The 19,158-nt window shown below is 47.0% G+C and overlaps 1 protein-coding gene across 1 annotated transcript in view; it reads right to left on the reverse strand.

The window, feature by feature from the left end:
• Positions 1-15,139: 15,139 nt before the first annotated feature.
• The window catches only part of LOC137347509 (zinc finger protein 271-like), a 61,280-nt gene continuing 57,261 nt past the window's right edge, over positions 15,140-19,158 (reverse strand). The window contains exons 12-13 of the mRNA XM_068011955.1: positions 17,535-17,579; positions 15,140-16,102 (exon numbers count right to left, since the gene is read on the reverse strand). Of these exons, the coding sequence (XP_067868056.1) occupies positions 15,308-16,102; positions 17,535-17,579 (840 nt within the window). The 3' untranslated portion in view covers positions 15,140-15,307. The remainder of the gene's footprint in view (positions 16,103-17,534; positions 17,580-19,158) is intronic.

Here is a 19,158-nt window from a genome sequence, read left to right on the forward strand (position 1 = left end):
GAAACACTCAGCAGATCTGGCAGCATCTGTGGAGCGAGAAATAGAATTAACGTTTCAGGTCAGTGACTCTTCATCAGAACTCAGAATAGGGCACGTTCACTGCCACGGGGATGCTGGGTAACAGGTCCGTCATTTGCAACCTCCATGACGAAAAGTGATTGTGATGAAATTGTTTAATAACTCATACAGAAACGCAAATGCATGGACCCTCTGTGAAAATTGAGATCCGAATTTGATTAATAACACTTTAGATATACTTACCTTAGAGGGAATGCAACAAAGGCTCTCTGGGTTTATTCTATGATTGTCCTGTGAGGAGAGATGACTGGGAAAATTCTGAAGTGGCTTGACAGAGTAGATGCTGGGAAGATGTTGCCCCTGACTGGTGTGTGTATAAATTGAGATCACAGACTCCAATAAGAGTTACCTGGCAGGGGAGAGACCATGATCAGTGGCCTTTGATCCTGTTCCAGGTAGGCTTTGAGTAAAATGGCTGTAACCAATTCCAGAGCTTCAGGCCAGGGAGTGTATAACACCGTTCGGATGGTGGTGAAGGACAAGGAAGGAGATGCATCAGTTGACCGTACCTTCTTCATCAAGAAAATCCTTATTGATTGCTGTGGATTCCAAGCTGCAGACATCTTCTGCCTGCAGGAATTCCCCAGCAGTGGATATTTCGACGTGACTTTCAAGAATGTGACAGGATGCATCAAGTTCCTGAAGGTGTTCAAGGAGAAGGGAAACCAGGCACCGCTGTCGATTCACGCTGCCGTCTCAAAGTGAGCGGGTGGTGACAATTCAGCTCTGTAACCTCCATGTTCCTGTGGTGGATGTACTCACCTTCCTCGCCAGGTACGTTGAGGTGGCCGGCAGCAGCACTGATGCCAAGGACCCATTTGGGATTTAGACCAGCAAGCGGCAGGTCAAGGTGACCTTGAAGGTCGATGCCAACAGAGCCATCATCCAGCCTCCCTCCAGCTTCGCTATCGGGGGAAGTCGAGGCTTCTTGGTCTATGCAGGGCAGCCCAGAGTTTGTCGCACCTGTGGCAAATCTGGTCCTGTGGCAACAAACTGCAGCACAGTCGTCTGCAAGAAGGAAGGCCATCAGACCAAGGACTGTAAGCAGAGTAAGTGCTGCAACCTGTGCAATGAGGCAGCCACCTCTACAAAACCTGCCCCAAACGCTGCCTCAGTTATGCTCAGGTGGCAAGGTCCAAGGAAAGGCCCAGGACACTCAAACACTCCCAGGTCAGGTACAGCATGGGGTTAGATACGCTCCTGATCTTTGGGCACCCGGTGCGGAGGGGCTTGGGCCGGGAGGAGGATCTCCTCGTCGGTCTGCTCCTGGGCCTGGCCAAGGTGGCAATTCACAGGTCCAGGTTGCGGGCCGTCGGGGGGTCCGTCCTCCCCGATTGCCTGCCCCTCTTCCACGGTTACGTTCGCGCCCGGGTGTCCCTGGAAAAGGAGCATGCGGTGTCCGCCGGTATGCTTGAGGCCTTCCGCGACCGGTGGGCACCGCAGGGACTGGAGTGCATCGTCGACGCCGAGAATGGCATTTTAATTTGAGTTTTTTGTTTATTTATCTGTTTTAATAAAGTTATTTTAAAACTGTAAATATGTACATAAAGGGGGCCTGAGGGATAAAGGCCCCCTCGATGTGAAAAATATAAAAGGGGCCTGGGGTATAAAGGTCACAAAAAAAAAGAAAAAAACAGGGGTTAGATACAGAGTAAATCTCCCTCTACACTGTCCCCATCAAACACTCCCAGGACAGGTACAGCATGGGATTGGCTGGGCAATTTGGGAAGCACTTCCTGCCTGCAATCAGGGGGAGCAGCTGCACCTGCGTTGCTGCAACTGGAGAGGAGAGAGTGAAGTAACTGGAGAGGAGAAAGCTGAGTGGAGTTACTGCAAAGAGGTGACTGTAGAGTGGAGGCAGCTGCAGTTATTGTGGAACTTTTGCACTTTTTCAAGACTAAGAAGACCTGCAAGTCCTTTTGGAGAGGTGGGTGTTGGAGCACTAGAGAACTGTTGGTTGTTTGGACTGTTGGGGGAGGGAGGAGGCATCGGAAGATCCAGGGGTGGGGCTGCCAAATTCTATAGGGAGCCCTTGTATTTGCTCTTGTGTTTATCTGCCATCCTGCACAAAAGGGACTCCCTCCCCACCCCCAACTGTGTGGCTCAGGATGGCTGGAGCTGCCCGACTGAAGACAATCTTTATACAACAGCAGAAAAGGAAGCGAACCAGGCGGCTCTAGCTGACCCGGGCGAAGAGCCCTCCCCTAACTGGAAAATTGGACTGTAGCAAGGTGCTCCAACCACCAATTGAACTGTAAAATCCTCTCTCTGCTTCCGGTCTCGGCTCCGGCTGGATTTCCGGAGTCGGGAACTTCCGTCTCCCCGGACCAGTCATTGGCCTGGGGACGAAGGTGGAGGGGGGTCCTGAACCACTGGTGCCCACAGGCTCTAGTTTCACAGTAGAACCCAGAGAGGATTCCTCTGCAATCGATCCTGGGGGTGGGATCGTGACGGAGGTGGGACCAGCTGGAGCGGCCGGGACGTCCGCCCCACGGTGTGTGGTGGGCATGTCAGCCGCTGGCAGTGACGACCCGGAGGAGGACGGTGACTCGGTGTGGGGCAAGGAGGACGACCTTGATTCCATCGCCAGTGAGGTGGTGGAGTCCCTCTTGCCTCCCACCGAGTCTCCTCTCATCCCCAAGGCGGAACTCCGGGATTTCCTTGCGGCTTGCAGGGGTTGCCGCGATAAAGTTCAGCTGGCCCTCGGCCATTGGTTGAGTCTGGCGCTGATTATCCAGTCCGTCCATGCCACCCTAAAGAAAGCGGGCAAGGGTGCGGGCATGAAACTGGTTGAGAGGCGCTGGTTTAATGCGTTCCTCAATGGGTTGCTGGGGGAGTAGAAGGCCAGGTGCACTTCCACTCCCTCCTCACAGTGAGGTGTTAGTGACGAGTTTTAAGTACCTTTGACATGAAGATAACCATAGCCAGCCTCAACATCAACGGCAGCAGGGGGTCTCACCACAGATTTCACAATCTCTCAGTCCTCAGGGAAGGGAGATATGCGGTGAGCTTTCTGCAGGAAACCCACACCGTTCTGGGAGACGAAGCCACCTGGCTGCTGGGGTGGCAGGGTGGGGTCACCTCACCCCTATTTCTAGTGGGGTGGCTATCTTGTTGGCCCCGACTTTTCAGCTGGAGATCTTGGGGGTCAAGGAGCTAGTGCCGGGCCGCTTGCTCCACCTCGCCGTTCGCTTGGGTAGCGTGTCGCACCACTTTGTGAACGTGTACGCGCCCAGGCCCAGCGCGTTGCAAGCGCGCTTCTTTGAAGAAGTGTCCGCTTTCTTGAGCACCATCAATAGCGGCGAGTGCATAATCCTCGGGGGGGGGGGGGGGGGGGGGGGATCGCTCCGGTCCCCAGCGCAGCGAAGCATCGGTGGAGAAGTTGAGGGAACTGTTCAGCTCCCTCAACTTGGTGGACGTCTGGCAGAATCTCCATCCCAACTCCAGCGCCTTCAAGTGGATGTCTGTAGGAGGAGGGTCCCGAATCGACTGCTTCTACTTTTCGCAGGCGTACGTCTCCCGCGTCTCGGCGGCCTCCACGTGGCTGGTGCCGTGCTCGGACCAGCACCTGGCGTGGGCGGAGTTCACGTACTGGCACTTTAGCAACCGGCTGCTGGAGGACGAGCAATTCCGGGACTCGTTCCGTCGATTCTGGACCGACTGGAGAAGGAAGCAGGGGGACATCCCCTCCTTGAGACTATGGTGGGATGTGGGCAAGACTCACATCCACGTCTTCGGTCAGGAGTACGTGAAGGGGTCGACCAAGAGGCGGGAAGCCGAGATCGGGCGCCTAGAGAGGGAGGTCCTCGACTTGGAGTCCTGCCTCGGTCATGCCGTCGTGGACCCGGCCCTGTGGCAGGCGTATAAAGAGAAGGGCGCACTGTGGGACCTGCAGCACATAGGGACCCGAGGCGCGTACGTGAGGTCGCGGATCCAGATCCTGGAAGATTTGGACCACGCCTCACCCTTCTTCTACTTGCTGGAAAAATGGCGGGGGTCCGTAAGCAGCTCATCGATCTACACTTGAACCATGCTGGGACCACTGTTTTAGTGAGCCACGTAACTAGGGAAGTAGAGAGGGTTTAAAACTAAATAGAGGGGGCAAGGGTCGAAGTTGGGAAGATGTGGTAAAGAAGAAGAAAGAGGGAAAGGTATTAAAATGGGAAAAGATAAACAGACCATGATAGGAAGGGACAGCGAGTACAAATCTAAGAGTAAACCAGTCGATAAGGCTAGAGGCTACAAAAATAATAAAAGGTCAAAACTAAATGCTCTGTATCTGAATATACATAACATTCGAAACAAAACAGCAATTGTAGGCTTTTTCTTTAACTGTTTTAGTTAACCACGGATGGCAGCTCCCACCTTTGGAATTTTTCTTTCTCATTGAAATGTATCTATTCTGTGTATTCTAAAATATCCCCTTAAGTGTCTGCCACTGCATCTCTATTGACCTATCCCTTAACCAAATTTGCCAGTTCATTTTAGCTCGCTTTGCTTTCATCCCCTCATAATTGCCCTTATTTAAGTTTAAAATACTAGTCTTGGACCCACTCTTCTCCTCCTTAAACTGAATGTAAAATTCAATCATATTATGATCGGTATTACTTAGGGGTGCCTTAACTATAAGGTCATTAATTAATCCTATGCCGTGCACAATACCAGGTCTAGTATAGCCTGCTCTCTGGTTGGCTCCAGAATGTATTGTTCCAAAAAATTATCCCGAAAACATTCTGTGTACTCCTCATCTAGGCTACCTCTGCCCAACTGATTTTTCCAGTCTATATGTAGATTAAAATCCCCCATAATTATTGCTGTATCGTTCTGACAAGCTGCCATTATTTCTTCCTTTATGTCCCGACCTACAGTGTGGTTAATGTTATGTGGCCTGTACACCACTCTCACAAGTGACTTCTTGCCTTTATGATTTCTCATCTCTACCCAAACTGCTTCTACATCATGGTCTCCAGAACTTAGGTAATCCCTCTATATTGCGCTAATAACATCATTAATTAACAGAGCTACCTTTCCACCTTTTCCGAGCTTCTTGTACTTCCTAACTGCCATATACCCTTCAATATTCTGGTCCCAATCTATGTCGTCCTGCAGCCATAGCTCTGTAATGGCTATCATAGAAACATAGAAAAAATACAGCACAGAAGGAGGCCATTCAGCCCATTGTGTCAAGATCAGCCAAATAAGTTATCCACCCAAACTAATCCCACCTTCCAGCACCTGGTCCATAGCCCTGCAGGTTACAACACCTTAGGTGCAAGTCCAGGTAACTTTTAAAAGAATTGAGGGTCTCTGAGTGTCTGGCAGATCAGATCGTATTTATTTATTTCTATTTGCGCTATCAGTTCATCTGTTTTGTTTCAAATGCTACGTGCATTCAGATACAAAGCCTTTAATTTTGTCCTTTTTATTATTTTTGAGACCTCTATCCTTATCTGTTTATTTACTCTTTATGCTCTGTCCCTTCCTGTCAGAGTCTGTTTATCATTTCCCATATTAATATCTTTCTCTCTTGCCTTGTCTCTACTCCTTAATTTACCATATCTTCCCAAATTGATCCTTTGTCCCCACTATTCAGTTTAAAACCCTCTCTACTTCCCTAGTTATGTGGTTCATCAGAACACCGGCCCCAGCACGGTTCAGGTGTAGACAGTCCCAACGGTACAGCCACCAATTTCCCCAGTACTGGTGCCAGTGCCCCACGAATCCGAACCCACTTCTATCCCACACCAGTCTTTGAGCCACACATTAATTTCTCTAATCTTATTTGCCCTGTGCCAATTTGCATGTGGATCAAGTAATAATCCAGAGATTATTACCTTTGAGGTTCTGCTTCCTAATTTGGCTCCAGTTCCTCATACTGACTATGCAGAACCTCTTTCCTTGTCCTGCCTATGTCATTGGTACCGGCATGGACCTTGACGACTGGACCCTCCCCCTCCTACTGTAAGTTCCTCTCCAGCCCTGAGCAGATGTCCAGAACCCTGGCACCGGGCAGGCAACACAGCCATCTGGACTCTCGCTCTTTGCTGCTGAGAACAGTGTCAATCTCCCTAACTATACAATTCCCAAATACCACGACATTCCTTTTTTCTACCTCCACTTGAATGGCTTCCTATATCATGGTGCCATGGGCGGGTTGTTCATGCCGCTGCAGCCCCCACTCTCATCCAAAAAAGCGTGACAAGGTCCCTCATGGCAGACTGGTACAAAAGTGAAGTCACACGGGATCAGAGGTGAGCTGGCAAGATGGATACAGAACTGGCTCGGTCATAGAAGACAGAGGGTAGCAGTGGATGGGTGCTTTTCTGAATGGAGGGCTGTGACAAGTGGTGTTCCGCAGGGATCAGTGCTGGGACCTTTGAAGTTTGTAGTATATATAAATGATTTGAAGGAAAATGTAGCTGGTCTGATTAGTAAGTTTGCGGACGACACAAAGGTTGGTGGAGTTGCGGATAGTGATGAGGATTGTCAGAGGATACAGCAGGATATAGATCGGTTGGAGACTTGGGCGGAGAAATGGCAGATGGAGTTTATTCCAGACAAATGTGAGGTAATGCATTTTGGAAGGTCTAATACAGGTGGGAAGTATACAGTAAATGGCAGAACCCTTAGGAGTATTGACAGGCAGAGACATCTGGGCGTACAGGTCCACAGGTCACTGAAAGTGGCAACACATGTGGATAAGGTAGTCATCAAGCTTGCCTTCATCGGTCGGGGCATAGAGTATAAAAATTGTCAAGTCATGCTGCAGTTGTACAGAACTTTAGTTAGGCCACACTTAAAATATTGCGTGCAATTCTGGTCGCCACGCTACCAGAAGGACATGGAGGCTTTGGAGAGGGTACAGAAGAGGTTTACCAGGATGTTGCCTGGTCTGGAGGGCATTAGCTATGAGGAGAGGTTGGATAAACTCGGATTGTTTTCACTGGAACGACGGAGGTGGAGGGGTGACATGATAGAGGTTTACAAAGTTATGAGTGGCATGGACAGAGTGGATAGTCAGAAGCTTTTTCCCAGGGTGGAAGAGTCAGTTACTAGGGGAAATAGATTTAAGGTGCGAGGGGCAAAGTTTAGAGGGGATGTGTGAGGCAAGTTTTTTTACACAGAGGGTAGTGAGTGCCTGGAACTTGCTGCCGGGGGAGGTGGTACGATAGCGACGTTTAGAGGCGTCTTGACAAATGCATGAATAGGATGGGAATAGAGGGATACGGACCTCGGCAGTGCAGAAGGTTTTAGTTTAGACAGGCATCAAGATCGGCGCAGGCTTGGAGGGCCGAATGGCCTGTTCTTTGTTCTTGTTCTTTGAAAGAACCTCAAACCCGTTGGACAATCGCAAAGGCTGAAGCTCCTGCAATCCTAGAAATATAAAAACAGATAGTAAGAGTTTCAATGGATATTTTAAAAAAGAAAAGAGTTAACAAAGTGAGCGTTGGTCCTATAGAAAGTGAATCTGGGGAATTAATAATGGAAAATAAGGAGATGGCAGATGAATTGAATTCACTGTATTCACTAAAGGGGATACAGGTAACATCCCAGAAATAGCTGTAAATCAGGAAATGGAAGGGAGGGAAGAACGCAAGAAAATTACAAACACCAGGGAAGTGGTACTGAGCGAATTGTTGGAGCTGTGAGCTGACAAGTCCCCGGATCCTGATGGACTTCATCCTCGGATCCTAAAATAAATGGCTAGTGAGATAGTTGATGCATTGGTTTTAATTTTCCAAAATTCCCTAGATCCGGGGAAGGTTCAATTGGAAAATAGGGAATGTAACTCCTTTATTCAAAAAGGGCGACAGAAAGCAGGAAACTACAGGTGAGTTAGCTTAACATCTGTCATAGGGAAGATGTTAGAAGCTATTATTAAAGACATCATAGCAGGGCACTGGGAAAATTTCAAGGTAATCAGGCAGAGTCAACATGGTTTTGTGAAAGGGAAATCATGTTTAACCAATTTATTGGAGTTCTTTGAAGAAGTAACATGTGCTGTGCATAAAGGGGAACCAGTGGATGTACTGTTCTTAGATTTCCAGAAGGCATTTGATAAGGTGCCACATCAAAGGTTATTGCAGAAAATAAAAGCACATGGTGTAAGGGCTAACATATTGACATGGACTGAAGATTGGTTACCTAACAGGAAACAGAGAGTAAGCATAAATGGGTAATTTTCTGGTTGGCAAGATGTAACAAGTAGTGTGCCACATGGATCAGTGCTGGGGCCTCATTTTTACAATTTATGGAAATGACTTGGATGAAGGAACTGAAGGTATGGCGGCTAAATTTGCAGATGACACAAAGATAGGTAGGAAAGTAGGTTGTGAAGAGGACATATGGAGGCTACAAAAGAATATAGATAGGTTATGTGAGTGGGCAAAGATCTGGAAAATGGAGTATTATGTGGGAAAATGTGAAATTGTCCATTTTGGCAGGAAGAATAAAAAAGAAACATATCTAAATGGTGAGAGACTGCAGAGCTCTGAGATGCAGAGGAATCTGGTTGTCCTAGTGCATGAATCACAAAAGGATAATAAGCAGATACAGCACATAATCAGGAAAGCCAATGGAATGTTATCATATTAACAAATTCAATGTCTGACTGTAAACTTCTTTCATTTCATTGTTATACTGAACTATATATTTAATCCTGTTTGTAATACTCCCTGGGTAAAAGCAGCTGAGAGGTGACATGATGGGAATCTGTGGTTTGGGCCTTCATTGACCAAATGGTTTATTGGCCCGAAAGGTGTAAAAGGGATTCAAATGGTCAAAAAGCAAACTTTAGGAGAAATCTAGTAAAGTGTGAAAACAAACAGCTTGCTTTTTAAAAATTCATTCATGGGATGTGGGCATTGCTGGTGGTACGACTAAGGTGGGAGTAATGCACCGTTAATTCAGTCCCACTACTCGCACTGTGGGCGGCACAGTGGCGCAGTGGTTAGCACCGCAGCCTCACAGCTCCAGCGACCCGGGTTCAATTCTGGGTACTGCCTGTGTGGAGTTTGCAAGTTCTCCCTGTGTCTGCGTGGGTTTCCTCCGGGTGCTCCGGTTTCCTCCCACAGCCAAAAGACTTGCAGGTTGATAGGTAAATTGGCCATTATAAATTGCCCCTAGTATCGGTAGGTGGTAGGGGAATATAGGGACAGGTGAGGATGTGGTAGGAATATGGGATTAGTGTAGGATTAGTATAAATGGGTGTTTAATGGTTGGCACAGACTCGGTGGGCCGAAGGGCCTGTTTCAGTGCTGTATCTCTAAATCTAAAAATCTAAAACCTAAACTACTCCACAGGTCACAGCATATTCGTAAAGTTTCCCACCTATCGGAAATTAGCCAAATTAAACACTTTATTTCTCCCCCAGAATAAAGCACACCAAACCAATTTCTTTAAACAACAACAAAATTAACTATTTATTAATAAACTAAAATCTTAAACAATAATGGGATAGATCTATATATATGAAACGATTTTAGAACTCCTTATTCTTCCTAATCCTCAGGCACGCACACATACATTCAAAAATCCTTAACAGGGGAAAAAGGGTGTTTTGAGTTCGAATGGTTTCTTAGGAATAATAAAATAATTGGTTGGCACGGTCTGGTAGGATATTTCTGGATCGGTGAGGTGTCCCAGAGTCAAATAGTCGGATGCCACTCGAAGTCTCTCCAGACGGGTTTGATGGACAGTCTGTGATGGGTAGGCATTCAAGGCAATTCATCTGCAGCAGCTGTCACACAGATCTTTCAGAAAAAGGGTGCAGCAACAGGTCTTCTCAAATTTTGAAGTAACAGTCTAACAGTAGAAGCTTTCTTGAGATTTCAGGATCTCCCAAAACACAAAAGGTAACAAGAATCACTCTTGAAGCAGGGATTCTTGAGACTGGAGGCAGTAGAAATTTGTTGCCTTTAAAATGCAGGAGCTTTCTCACTGCAAAGCAGTTTTACTCCACAGAGTGCAGCAACTCCTCTGTTCCTGGGTCTTTTCTCTCTTTTCAGGCAGGTCAAAACCACACCTTAAATGTAGAACTTCTTTCTAAGAGATGCAAGGCTTCTTTTCCAGAGAGTAGTATCATTGTTGCTGTGTTTTCCTCTCTTTCCAGACAAGGCAAAACAAAGATTTCAAAGCCTGCTCCTTGTAGAGTTCACTCTTCTTTCAATCCCAAAACAAAACAAACCTTTCAACAACCAAGTCACAAGCCAGTCATTAAACCTTTCTGTTGCTTGGATACAAGTTTTACAGCCTACACACTTCAAAAAGCAAGTCTCAACAGTCAGTGTTCACAAAAAATCCCTTTTCCCAGCTTTTAAAGGCAGGCCTCTTAGGTTTAAAAAAAAACAAAAGTCTTGTGACACCAGCTAGAACAGCATTTACTGCCCATCCCTAATTGCTAAATAGGGATTAGCAATTCCTAATTTGTGAGCCACCTTCTTGAACCACTGCAGTTCTTGGGGTCTAGGTACACCCACAGTGCTGTTAGGAAGGGAGTTCCAGGATTTTGACCCAGCGACAGTGAAGGAACGGCGATATAGTTCCAAGTGGTGGGTGGCTTGGTGGGGAACCTGTAGGTGGTGTTGTTCCCATGCATCTGCTGCCCTTGTCCTTCTACATGGTAGAGGTCGTGGGTTTGGAAGGTAATGGCTAGGGAGCCTTGGTGCGTTGCTGCAGTGCATCTTGTAGATGGTACACACTGCTGTCACTGTGCACCAGTGGCGGAGGGAGTGAATGTTTGTGGATGGGGTGCCAGTCAAGCAGACTGCTTTGTTCTGGATGGTGTCGAACTTCTTGAGTGTTGTTGGAGCTGCACCCATCCAGGCAATTGGAGAGTATTCCATCACACTCCTGAGTTGTGCCTTGTAGAAGGTGGACAGGCTTTGGGGAGTCAGGAGGTGAGTTACTCGCCACAGGCTTCCTGGCCTCTGACATGCTCTGGTAGCCATGGTATTTATATGGCTACTCCAGTTCAGTTCCTGGTTAATGGTAATCCCCAGGATGTTGATAGTGGGGGAATTCAGCGATCATAATGCCATTGAATGTCAAGGGGAGATGGTCAGATTCTCTCTTGTTCGTGATGGTCATTGCCTGGCACTTGTATGGCACGAACATTACTTGCCACTTATCAGCCCAAGCCTGGATATTTTCCAGGTCTTGCTGCATTTCTACATGGACTGCTTCAGTATCTGAGGAGTCGTGAATGGTGCTGAACATTGTGCAATCATCAGTGAACATCCCCATTTCTGACCTTATAATTGAAGGAAGGTCATTGATGAAGCAGCTGAAGATGGTTGGGCCTAGGACACTACCCTGAGGAACTCCTGCAGTGATGTCCTGGAGCTCAGATGATTGACCTCCAACAACCACAACCAGCTTCCTTTGCGTTAGGTATGACTCCAACCAGTGGAGAGTTTTCCCCGATTCCCATTGACTCCAGTTTTGCTAGGGCTGCTTGATGCCATACTCTTGTCAAATGCTGCCAGTCACACTCTTCCCACCTCTTAAAATCAGCTCTTTTGTCCATGTTTGAATCAAGGCTGTAATGAGGTCAGGAACTGAGTGGCCCTGGCAGAACCCAAACTGAGCATCACTGAGCGGGTTATTGCTAAGCAAGTGTCATAGCACTATCGATGACACCTTCCATCACTTTACTAATGATCGAGAGTAGACTGATGGGGTGGTAATTAGCTGGGTTGGATTTGTCCTGCTTTTTGTGCACAGGACATACCTGGGCAATTTTCCACATTGCTGGTTAGATGCCAGTGTTGTAGCTGTACTGGAACAGCTTGGCTAGGGGCACAGCAAGTTCTGGAGCACAGGTCTTCAGTACTTTTGCCAGAATGTTGTCAGGACCCATAGCCTTTGCAGTATCCAATGGCTTCAGTTGTTTCTTGATATCATGTAGAGGGAATTGAATTGGCTGAAGACTGGCATCTGTGATGCTGGGGACTTCAGGAGGAGGCCCAGATGGATCATCCACTTGGCACTTCTGGCTGAAGACTGTTGCAAATGCTTCAGCCTTATCTTTTGCACTGATGTGCTGGGTCCCCCATCAGTGAGGATGGGGACATTTGTGCACCCAGCTCCTCCAGTTAGTTGTTTATTTGTTCACCACCATTCATGGCCGGAAGTGGCAGGTCAGCACAGCTTAGATCTGATCCATTGGTTGTGGGATCGCCAAGTTCAGTCTGTCTGCTGTGTGGGAACTAAAAGGTAAGCACCTCCCAGAGGCCCAGACAAAATGACTGAGTACCAAGTCCACCATTTGGCCAGCCATTTAGGTTGTTTACAAGGTGATAGGTGCCGGAGTGTGGGAAGCCCAAGATGTTGAGAATTAGACCTGGCTTGGGCGGGCACAGATGGTTCAATTGCATCTTTTGTAATTGGTCCGTGCAAATATAGTGAGGTAACGATTGGGTTAAATATTGCTGCGTAGACCTTGTCGAGAAAATAAAGTATCAAAAGGGATCCCCTGGGCAGGGAGAGAGATATTCGGCCATAGGAGGTTTGGGACCATCTCGCAGACAGACCCTCACAGGAGAGCAGAGTTGGCGAAGGGTCCCATGTGTCCATGCTGCATTGATTGGTGCAAAAAGGGAGTGATTACATACAGATCACACTTTTACCCAGACTGGAATGGTAATACTGCTGGGCTTTGATATTACTGTTCAGTCATCAGCATGTGTCAAGTTCTGTTTATACTGAATAAAAGATAACCATTATCATCAATAAGGGTAATCACTTCGAATATTTCAAAATTTGGGAAAAGAGGATAAAGATACGACATATTCAAGGTGTTCAGGAAATATAGGGAAGGAAAGAAAGGAGGAAAGGTGACAGTCTTGATTAGGGATAATATTACAGTGCTGTTAAGAGTGTAAGTCCCAGAGGCATCAAGAACTGACTCTGTTTGGTTAGAGCTATGAAACAATAGAGGTACTGTTACACTACTGGGTATATGCTATAGGTCATCAACCAGTGGGAAAGATAAAAGAAATAATTTGCATGGAAATTAGAGACTGCTGGAATGGGTGGACATGTGACAGATGAAATTAATGCAGAAAGGTTTGAAGTGATACATTTTGTTGAGAAGGATGAGGAGAAGCAATATAAACTAAAGGGGATGCGGAAAGAGGGACCTGGGAGTATACATAAACAAATCGCTGAAGGTGGCAGGGCAGGTTGAGAAAGTGGTTTCTAATCTTAATCTCTAACTCCTAATAACATCCTATTGACTACCCACAATTATTGATCCCAATTCCAATCAGTAACAACTAACCCTAGCCCCTGACCCCAATCCTAATCAATAACCACTATCCCAACCACTAACCCCAACCAATAACCACTGACCCTAATTCCAAACGATTCCTACTAACCCCAACCTAATCAATAACCACTGACTCCAACCACTAATGCAAATTCTAATCCACAACCACTAAACCCAACCAACTGACCTAATCCTACTCCATAACCACAAGTCCCAACCACTAACACATGAAACTACACCCTAAACCCAGTCCTTAACCCTAACCCCAGCCACTAACCCTACCCTAACCCCAGTGCCTAAACCTAAGTCTCTAATCCTAACACCAGTCCCTAATCCTAATTCCTGCCTCTATCCCCAGTCCCTAACCTTGACTCGAGAACCCTAACCACTGTGCCTAGCCCTAATCCCTGCCCCTAACCCCAGTCACTAACCCCTGTGCTTAACCCTACACCTCTAACACTAACCCCAGTCCCTAACCCTAATCCCTGTCCCTAACCTCAGACCAGAACCCTCGCCCCTGTGCCTAACCCTAACCCCAGTCCCTAACCCAAATCCCTGCCCCCAACCTGAGCTCCTAACCTAAACCCAAGCCCCTGTTCCTAAGCCTCTAACCCTAAATCCTGCCCCTAACCTCAGTACAGAACCCCAACCCCAGTCCCTAATCCCTGCCTCTAACCTCGGACCAGAACCCTAGCCCCTGTGCCTAATCCTAACCTCTCTAACCCTAACCCCAGTCGCTAACCCTAATCCCTGCCCCTAACCTCGGACCAGAACCCTAGCTCCTGTGCCTAATCCTAACCCTTCTAACCATCACCCCAGTCCCTAACCCTAATCCCTGCCCCTAACCTCGGACCAGAACCCTAGCCCCTGTGCCTAATCCTAATCCCTCTAACCCTAACCCCAGTCGCTAACCTTAATCCCTGCCCCTAACCCAAACCCAAGCCCCTGTGCCTAAGCCTCTAACCCTAAATCCTGCCCCTAACCTGAGTACAGAACCCTAATCCCTGTGCCTAACCCTAACCCTCTAACCCCTGCCCAGAATCCTAACCACTGTGCCTAACCTAACCCCAGTCCCTTACCCTAACCCTAATCCCTGCCCCAACCCCTGTACCTAACCCTACCCTATCCCTCTAAACCTAAACTCAGTCACTAACCCTAATCCCTGCCCCTAATCCGATCTCCCAACCCTAACCCCAGCTCTTAACCACAGTCCAGAATCCTAACCCCAGTGCCTAACCCTAATCTCTGCCCCTAACCCTAGCCCCAGCCCAGAACCCCATCCAAGGATTGTTGACAGGGATCAATGGAGGAGCTAAAGAGGTGATAAATGTAGAGTTTTAAACAATTCTCTCAATTAAAGAAATCATGCAAGGTATGTTAGTAACAAGAGACTAAATCAACAAAAGCATCAAAATCAGCAATGGCAATGACAAAGACCAGAACATTTCAAAGGCTCTCACGCGCAGTATGTGTGCAGGAGTTTCAATAAATCAGATCCATAAAGAGTGAAATGATACAGAAAATAACATTACAAATCTTATACAAAAATGTTCTATACAGGGGTGGTTAAAAGGAACTCCAGATGTGTGTAAAGTGAGACACGACAGTGCAGTCGATGGCACACACAATCTGTGGACTCAAACAGAACAAGCTTGGGGTTTGATATGGTGGAAGGTGAACTAGATGAGAATTGATAATTATCTCAAGTAAGGAAATACCCACAAATGGACCGTCAATAACAGAATATCAATGGAGAAATCTTAATGAAGAAATCAAATATTCCACACAGTGTTTGAAATAAAGGTAATTTATTCCATAATTAAACCAGAATATTAAACTCCAGCCCAGTTACGGTGATTATTAATATCAGCAAAAACAAACACCAGCTATCAGAATGAACATGGTTCAGTCCTGGATGTGATTAACAGCAGCAATAACAACAGAATCCAACCTCTGCATTCACTTGTGAACTTGCTGGTGTCTCTGCACTTGGGGTGACTGAGTGAATCCCTTCCCACACACTGAGCAGGTGAACGGCCTCTCCCCAGTGTGAACTCGCTGGTGTGTGAGTAGGTTGGATGACTGAGCGAATCCCTTCCCACATACAGAGCAAGTGAACGGCCTCTCCCCAGTGTGAACCCGCTGGTGTGCGAGTAGGTTGGATGACTGGGTGAATCCCTTCCCACACATGGAGCAGGTGAATGGCCTCTTTCCAGCGTGAACTCGCTGGTGTAACAGTAGGCTGGATGACTGGGTGAATCCCTTCCCACACATGGAGCAGGTAAATGGCCTCTCCCCAGTGTGAACTCGCTGGTGTAACAGCAGGCCAGATGACTGAGTGAAACCCTTCCAGCAGACGGGGCAGGTAAATGGCCTTTCTCCAGTGTGACTGCGCCGATGACTTTCCAGCTTGGATGGGTAATTGAATTCCTTCCCACAGTCTCCACATTTCCATGATTTCCCCATGGTGTGGTTGTCCTTGTGTCTCTCCAGGTGGACAATGAGTTGAGACTTTGTTGACACACAGAACAGGTGTACGGTTTCTCCCGCTGTGAATGGTGCAATTTTTTTCAGGCTATGTAACTGGTTAAAGCTCTTTTCACAGTCAGTGCACTGGAACACTCTCTCAGCTGTGTGTGTCGTTGTGCTTTTCCAGTCACACTGATGTTTGAAATCTTGCCCCACAGACAGAACAGCCAAACATTTCTCCTTCCACATTAAAAGGCCATGATATACAGGCCCTGATGAATCGAGTGATGGTCAAAGCTTGACGTGATGTTTGGTTTCAGTTTCCCCATCTGTAAATCCTCTCCTAATACCCTGTAAAAGGAATTTACAAACGTCATCACGGTCAGTCCAGGATAGAAATTCAGAACAGACAATTCCAGTTTCTATGGAACATTCTTTCCCCTATCGTTCCCCCAAAGCTGTAAATCCCTGTCCCACACATTCCCCCTCCTCCCTATGCTGAAATCATAGAATCATAGAATGGATACAAGCACAGAAGCAGGCCATTCGGCCCATTGTGTCCACGCTGGCACTTTGCAAGTTCAACACACCTTGTAACAGTCCCCTGCATTTTCCCCATAGCTGTGCAATTTTTTTCTCTTCACATAATTATCCAATTTATTTGAAGGCCTCGACTGAATCTGCCTTCACCACAGTCTCAGGCAGTGCATTCCACATCCTTATCACTAGCTGTGCTAAAAAGATTAACTTCATTTTGCCATTGCTTCTTTTGCCAATCAACCTAAATCTGGTTTTGGATCCTTACGCCAATGAGAAGTTTCTCCCTATCTACTCTGTCCAGACCTCTTATGGCTTTGAACGCCTCTATCAATTTTCCTCTCAACTTTCTCTTCTCCAAGGAGAACAACCCCAACTTCTCCAATCTATCCACATAACTGATGTTCCTCATCCCTGGAACCATGCTCGGAAATCTTCTCAGCACCCTCTCTAATGCCTTCACAACTTTCCTAAAGTGTGGAGTCATACCTAGCGCAAAGGAAGATGGTTGTGGTTGTTGGAGGTCAATCATCTCAGCCCTAGGGCATTGCTGCAGGTGTTCCTCAGTGTAGTGTCCTAGGCCCAATCATCTTCAGCTACTTCATCAATGATGTCAGAAATGGGGATGATCGCTGAAGATTGCACAATGTTCAGTACCATTCGCAACTCCTCAGGTACTGAAGCAGTCCATGTCCATATGCTGAAAGATCTGGACAACAGTCAGGCTTGGGCTGATAAGTGGCAAGTAATGTTGGTGCCACAAAAGTGCCAAACATTAACCATCTCAAACAAGAGAATTTAATCATATCCCCTTGACATTGGCATTGCTGAATTCCCCACTATCAACATCATTGACCAGAAACTGAACTGGACCAGTCATATAAATATTGTGGCTACAAGAGCAGGTCAGAGGTTCGGAATTCTGCGGCAAGTGCCTCACCTCCAGTCTCCCCAATGCCTGTCCACCATCTACAAGGCACAAGATAGGAGTGTTATGGAATACTCTGCACTTGCCTGGATGAGTGCAGCTCCAACAACACTCAAGAAGCTCAACACCATCCAAGACAAAGAAGCCCGCTGATCGATAACCCATCCAAAACCTTAAACATTTATTTCCTCCACCACTGGTGCACAGTGGCAGCAGTGCTTACCATCGACAAGTTGCACTGCAGCAACTCACCAAGGCTCCTTCAACAGCACCTTCCAAACCCACGAGCTCTCCCACCTAGAAAGCTAAGAACAGCAGATGCATGGGAACACCACAACTTGCATGTTCCCCTCCAAGCCACACACCATCCTGACTTGGATCTATATCGCTGTTCCTTTACTGATGCTGGGTCAAAATCCTGGAACTCCCTTCCTAATTGCACTGTGGGAGTATTACACCACACAGATTGCAGCGGTTCAAGAAGATAGCTCACCACCACCTTCTCAAGGTCAATTAGAGATGGGCAACTCCAGCTGAGGCCAATCCAGTATTTTATACATGTTTATCATACCTTCTTTGTTTTTGTACTCTATGCCCCACTCTTCCATTTACCATCTTTTACTATTAATATGCCAATAAAAGACTTTTGGATTCCCTTTTATGTTAGCTGCCAGTCTCTTCTGATTGCATATCATATTTGTTTGTTCACTTCCTCTATGAAGCTCCTATATTAAGCCTGGTTCTAATATCCATTTGCCATCTGTCACATGCAAACCCATGGCACCATCTGCACCATTTCTTTCCTCCACTCCCAGTTTTCTCCCTCCCTCTTTCTCCAGCCCCTGTGTGCAAAGAATAAATTCAATGAGTCAATGATTTTCTCTCCTGTTCACTGGGACCCTGAAACCCCGCCCACTATCTGTGCCATCACCAAGCTGGCCGCACATGCATGCTGCTCCCCGCTGCACCAAAATGGCAGCGCACTAAACCCTCCCGCCTTTCTTTACAAAGATGGCGCCCATTAACCTGGGCCTGTTCTGGGGAAAAAGTCCCAAAGCTGCAAATGCGGGATCTGGAACTTCTTATTCGGAGCTTACGGCCTACACCAGGTGTTTCTGAAGCTTCCCGGCAGCTCCATTCCTCCCCTGCAACCCACCGACTCTCACTGCTGCAAAAGCGTCTCCAGCACTTGCATGGCTCTGATCACATGTGCATGCTCCAGATACAGTCCATCACTTTGCCTGCGCACTGGGCTCCTGTGGAGTGAATAGGGCACACTGACTTCCACGGTAAATGCTGGGTAACAGACATGCCATTGAAATCAACAAGTATTCTCTCAAGGGATTGTGATGAAATCATTATATAGCTTATACAGAACGCAAGTGTTTGGGCCCTCTGCTAACATTGCGCGAAAGGATGTAATTCATATAGAATATAGAAGGTTCAGAGGGGAAGTCAAAAAGCAAATTAAAAAAAAGCAAAGAGAAAGTATGAAAGGAGAGGGGCAGTAAAGCCTGGCTGTGGTATAAAATTAAAACCCGACGCGGGCCTGACCCGACAACAGCCAACCCGACCCGGGCCCCAGTCCATTAATTTTTTTAAATGCCTGACCCAACCCAAAAATAACAAACATATTAATGAAACAGAAAAAAAATTGTATGTTAAAACAAAAACAATACGAAACAAAACAGTACAGTCCAGCCCAACCCGACTCAAGCCCGGATGCAGAATACAGAACCAACCCGAATGTGACACATATAGTCGGGTTCGGTTCGGGTCGGGTGGCCAGGCTTTAACTGGCAGCTAGCATAAAATGGAATCCCAAAGTCTTCTATAGGCATATAAACAGTAAAATGGTGGTAAAAGGAGGAGTGGG

The sequence above is a fragment of the Heterodontus francisci genome, chromosome 32 (genome assembly GCF_036365525.1).
Source record: "Heterodontus francisci isolate sHetFra1 chromosome 32, sHetFra1.hap1, whole genome shotgun sequence".
Lineage (NCBI taxonomy): Eukaryota > Metazoa > Chordata > Chondrichthyes > Heterodontiformes > Heterodontidae > Heterodontus > Heterodontus francisci.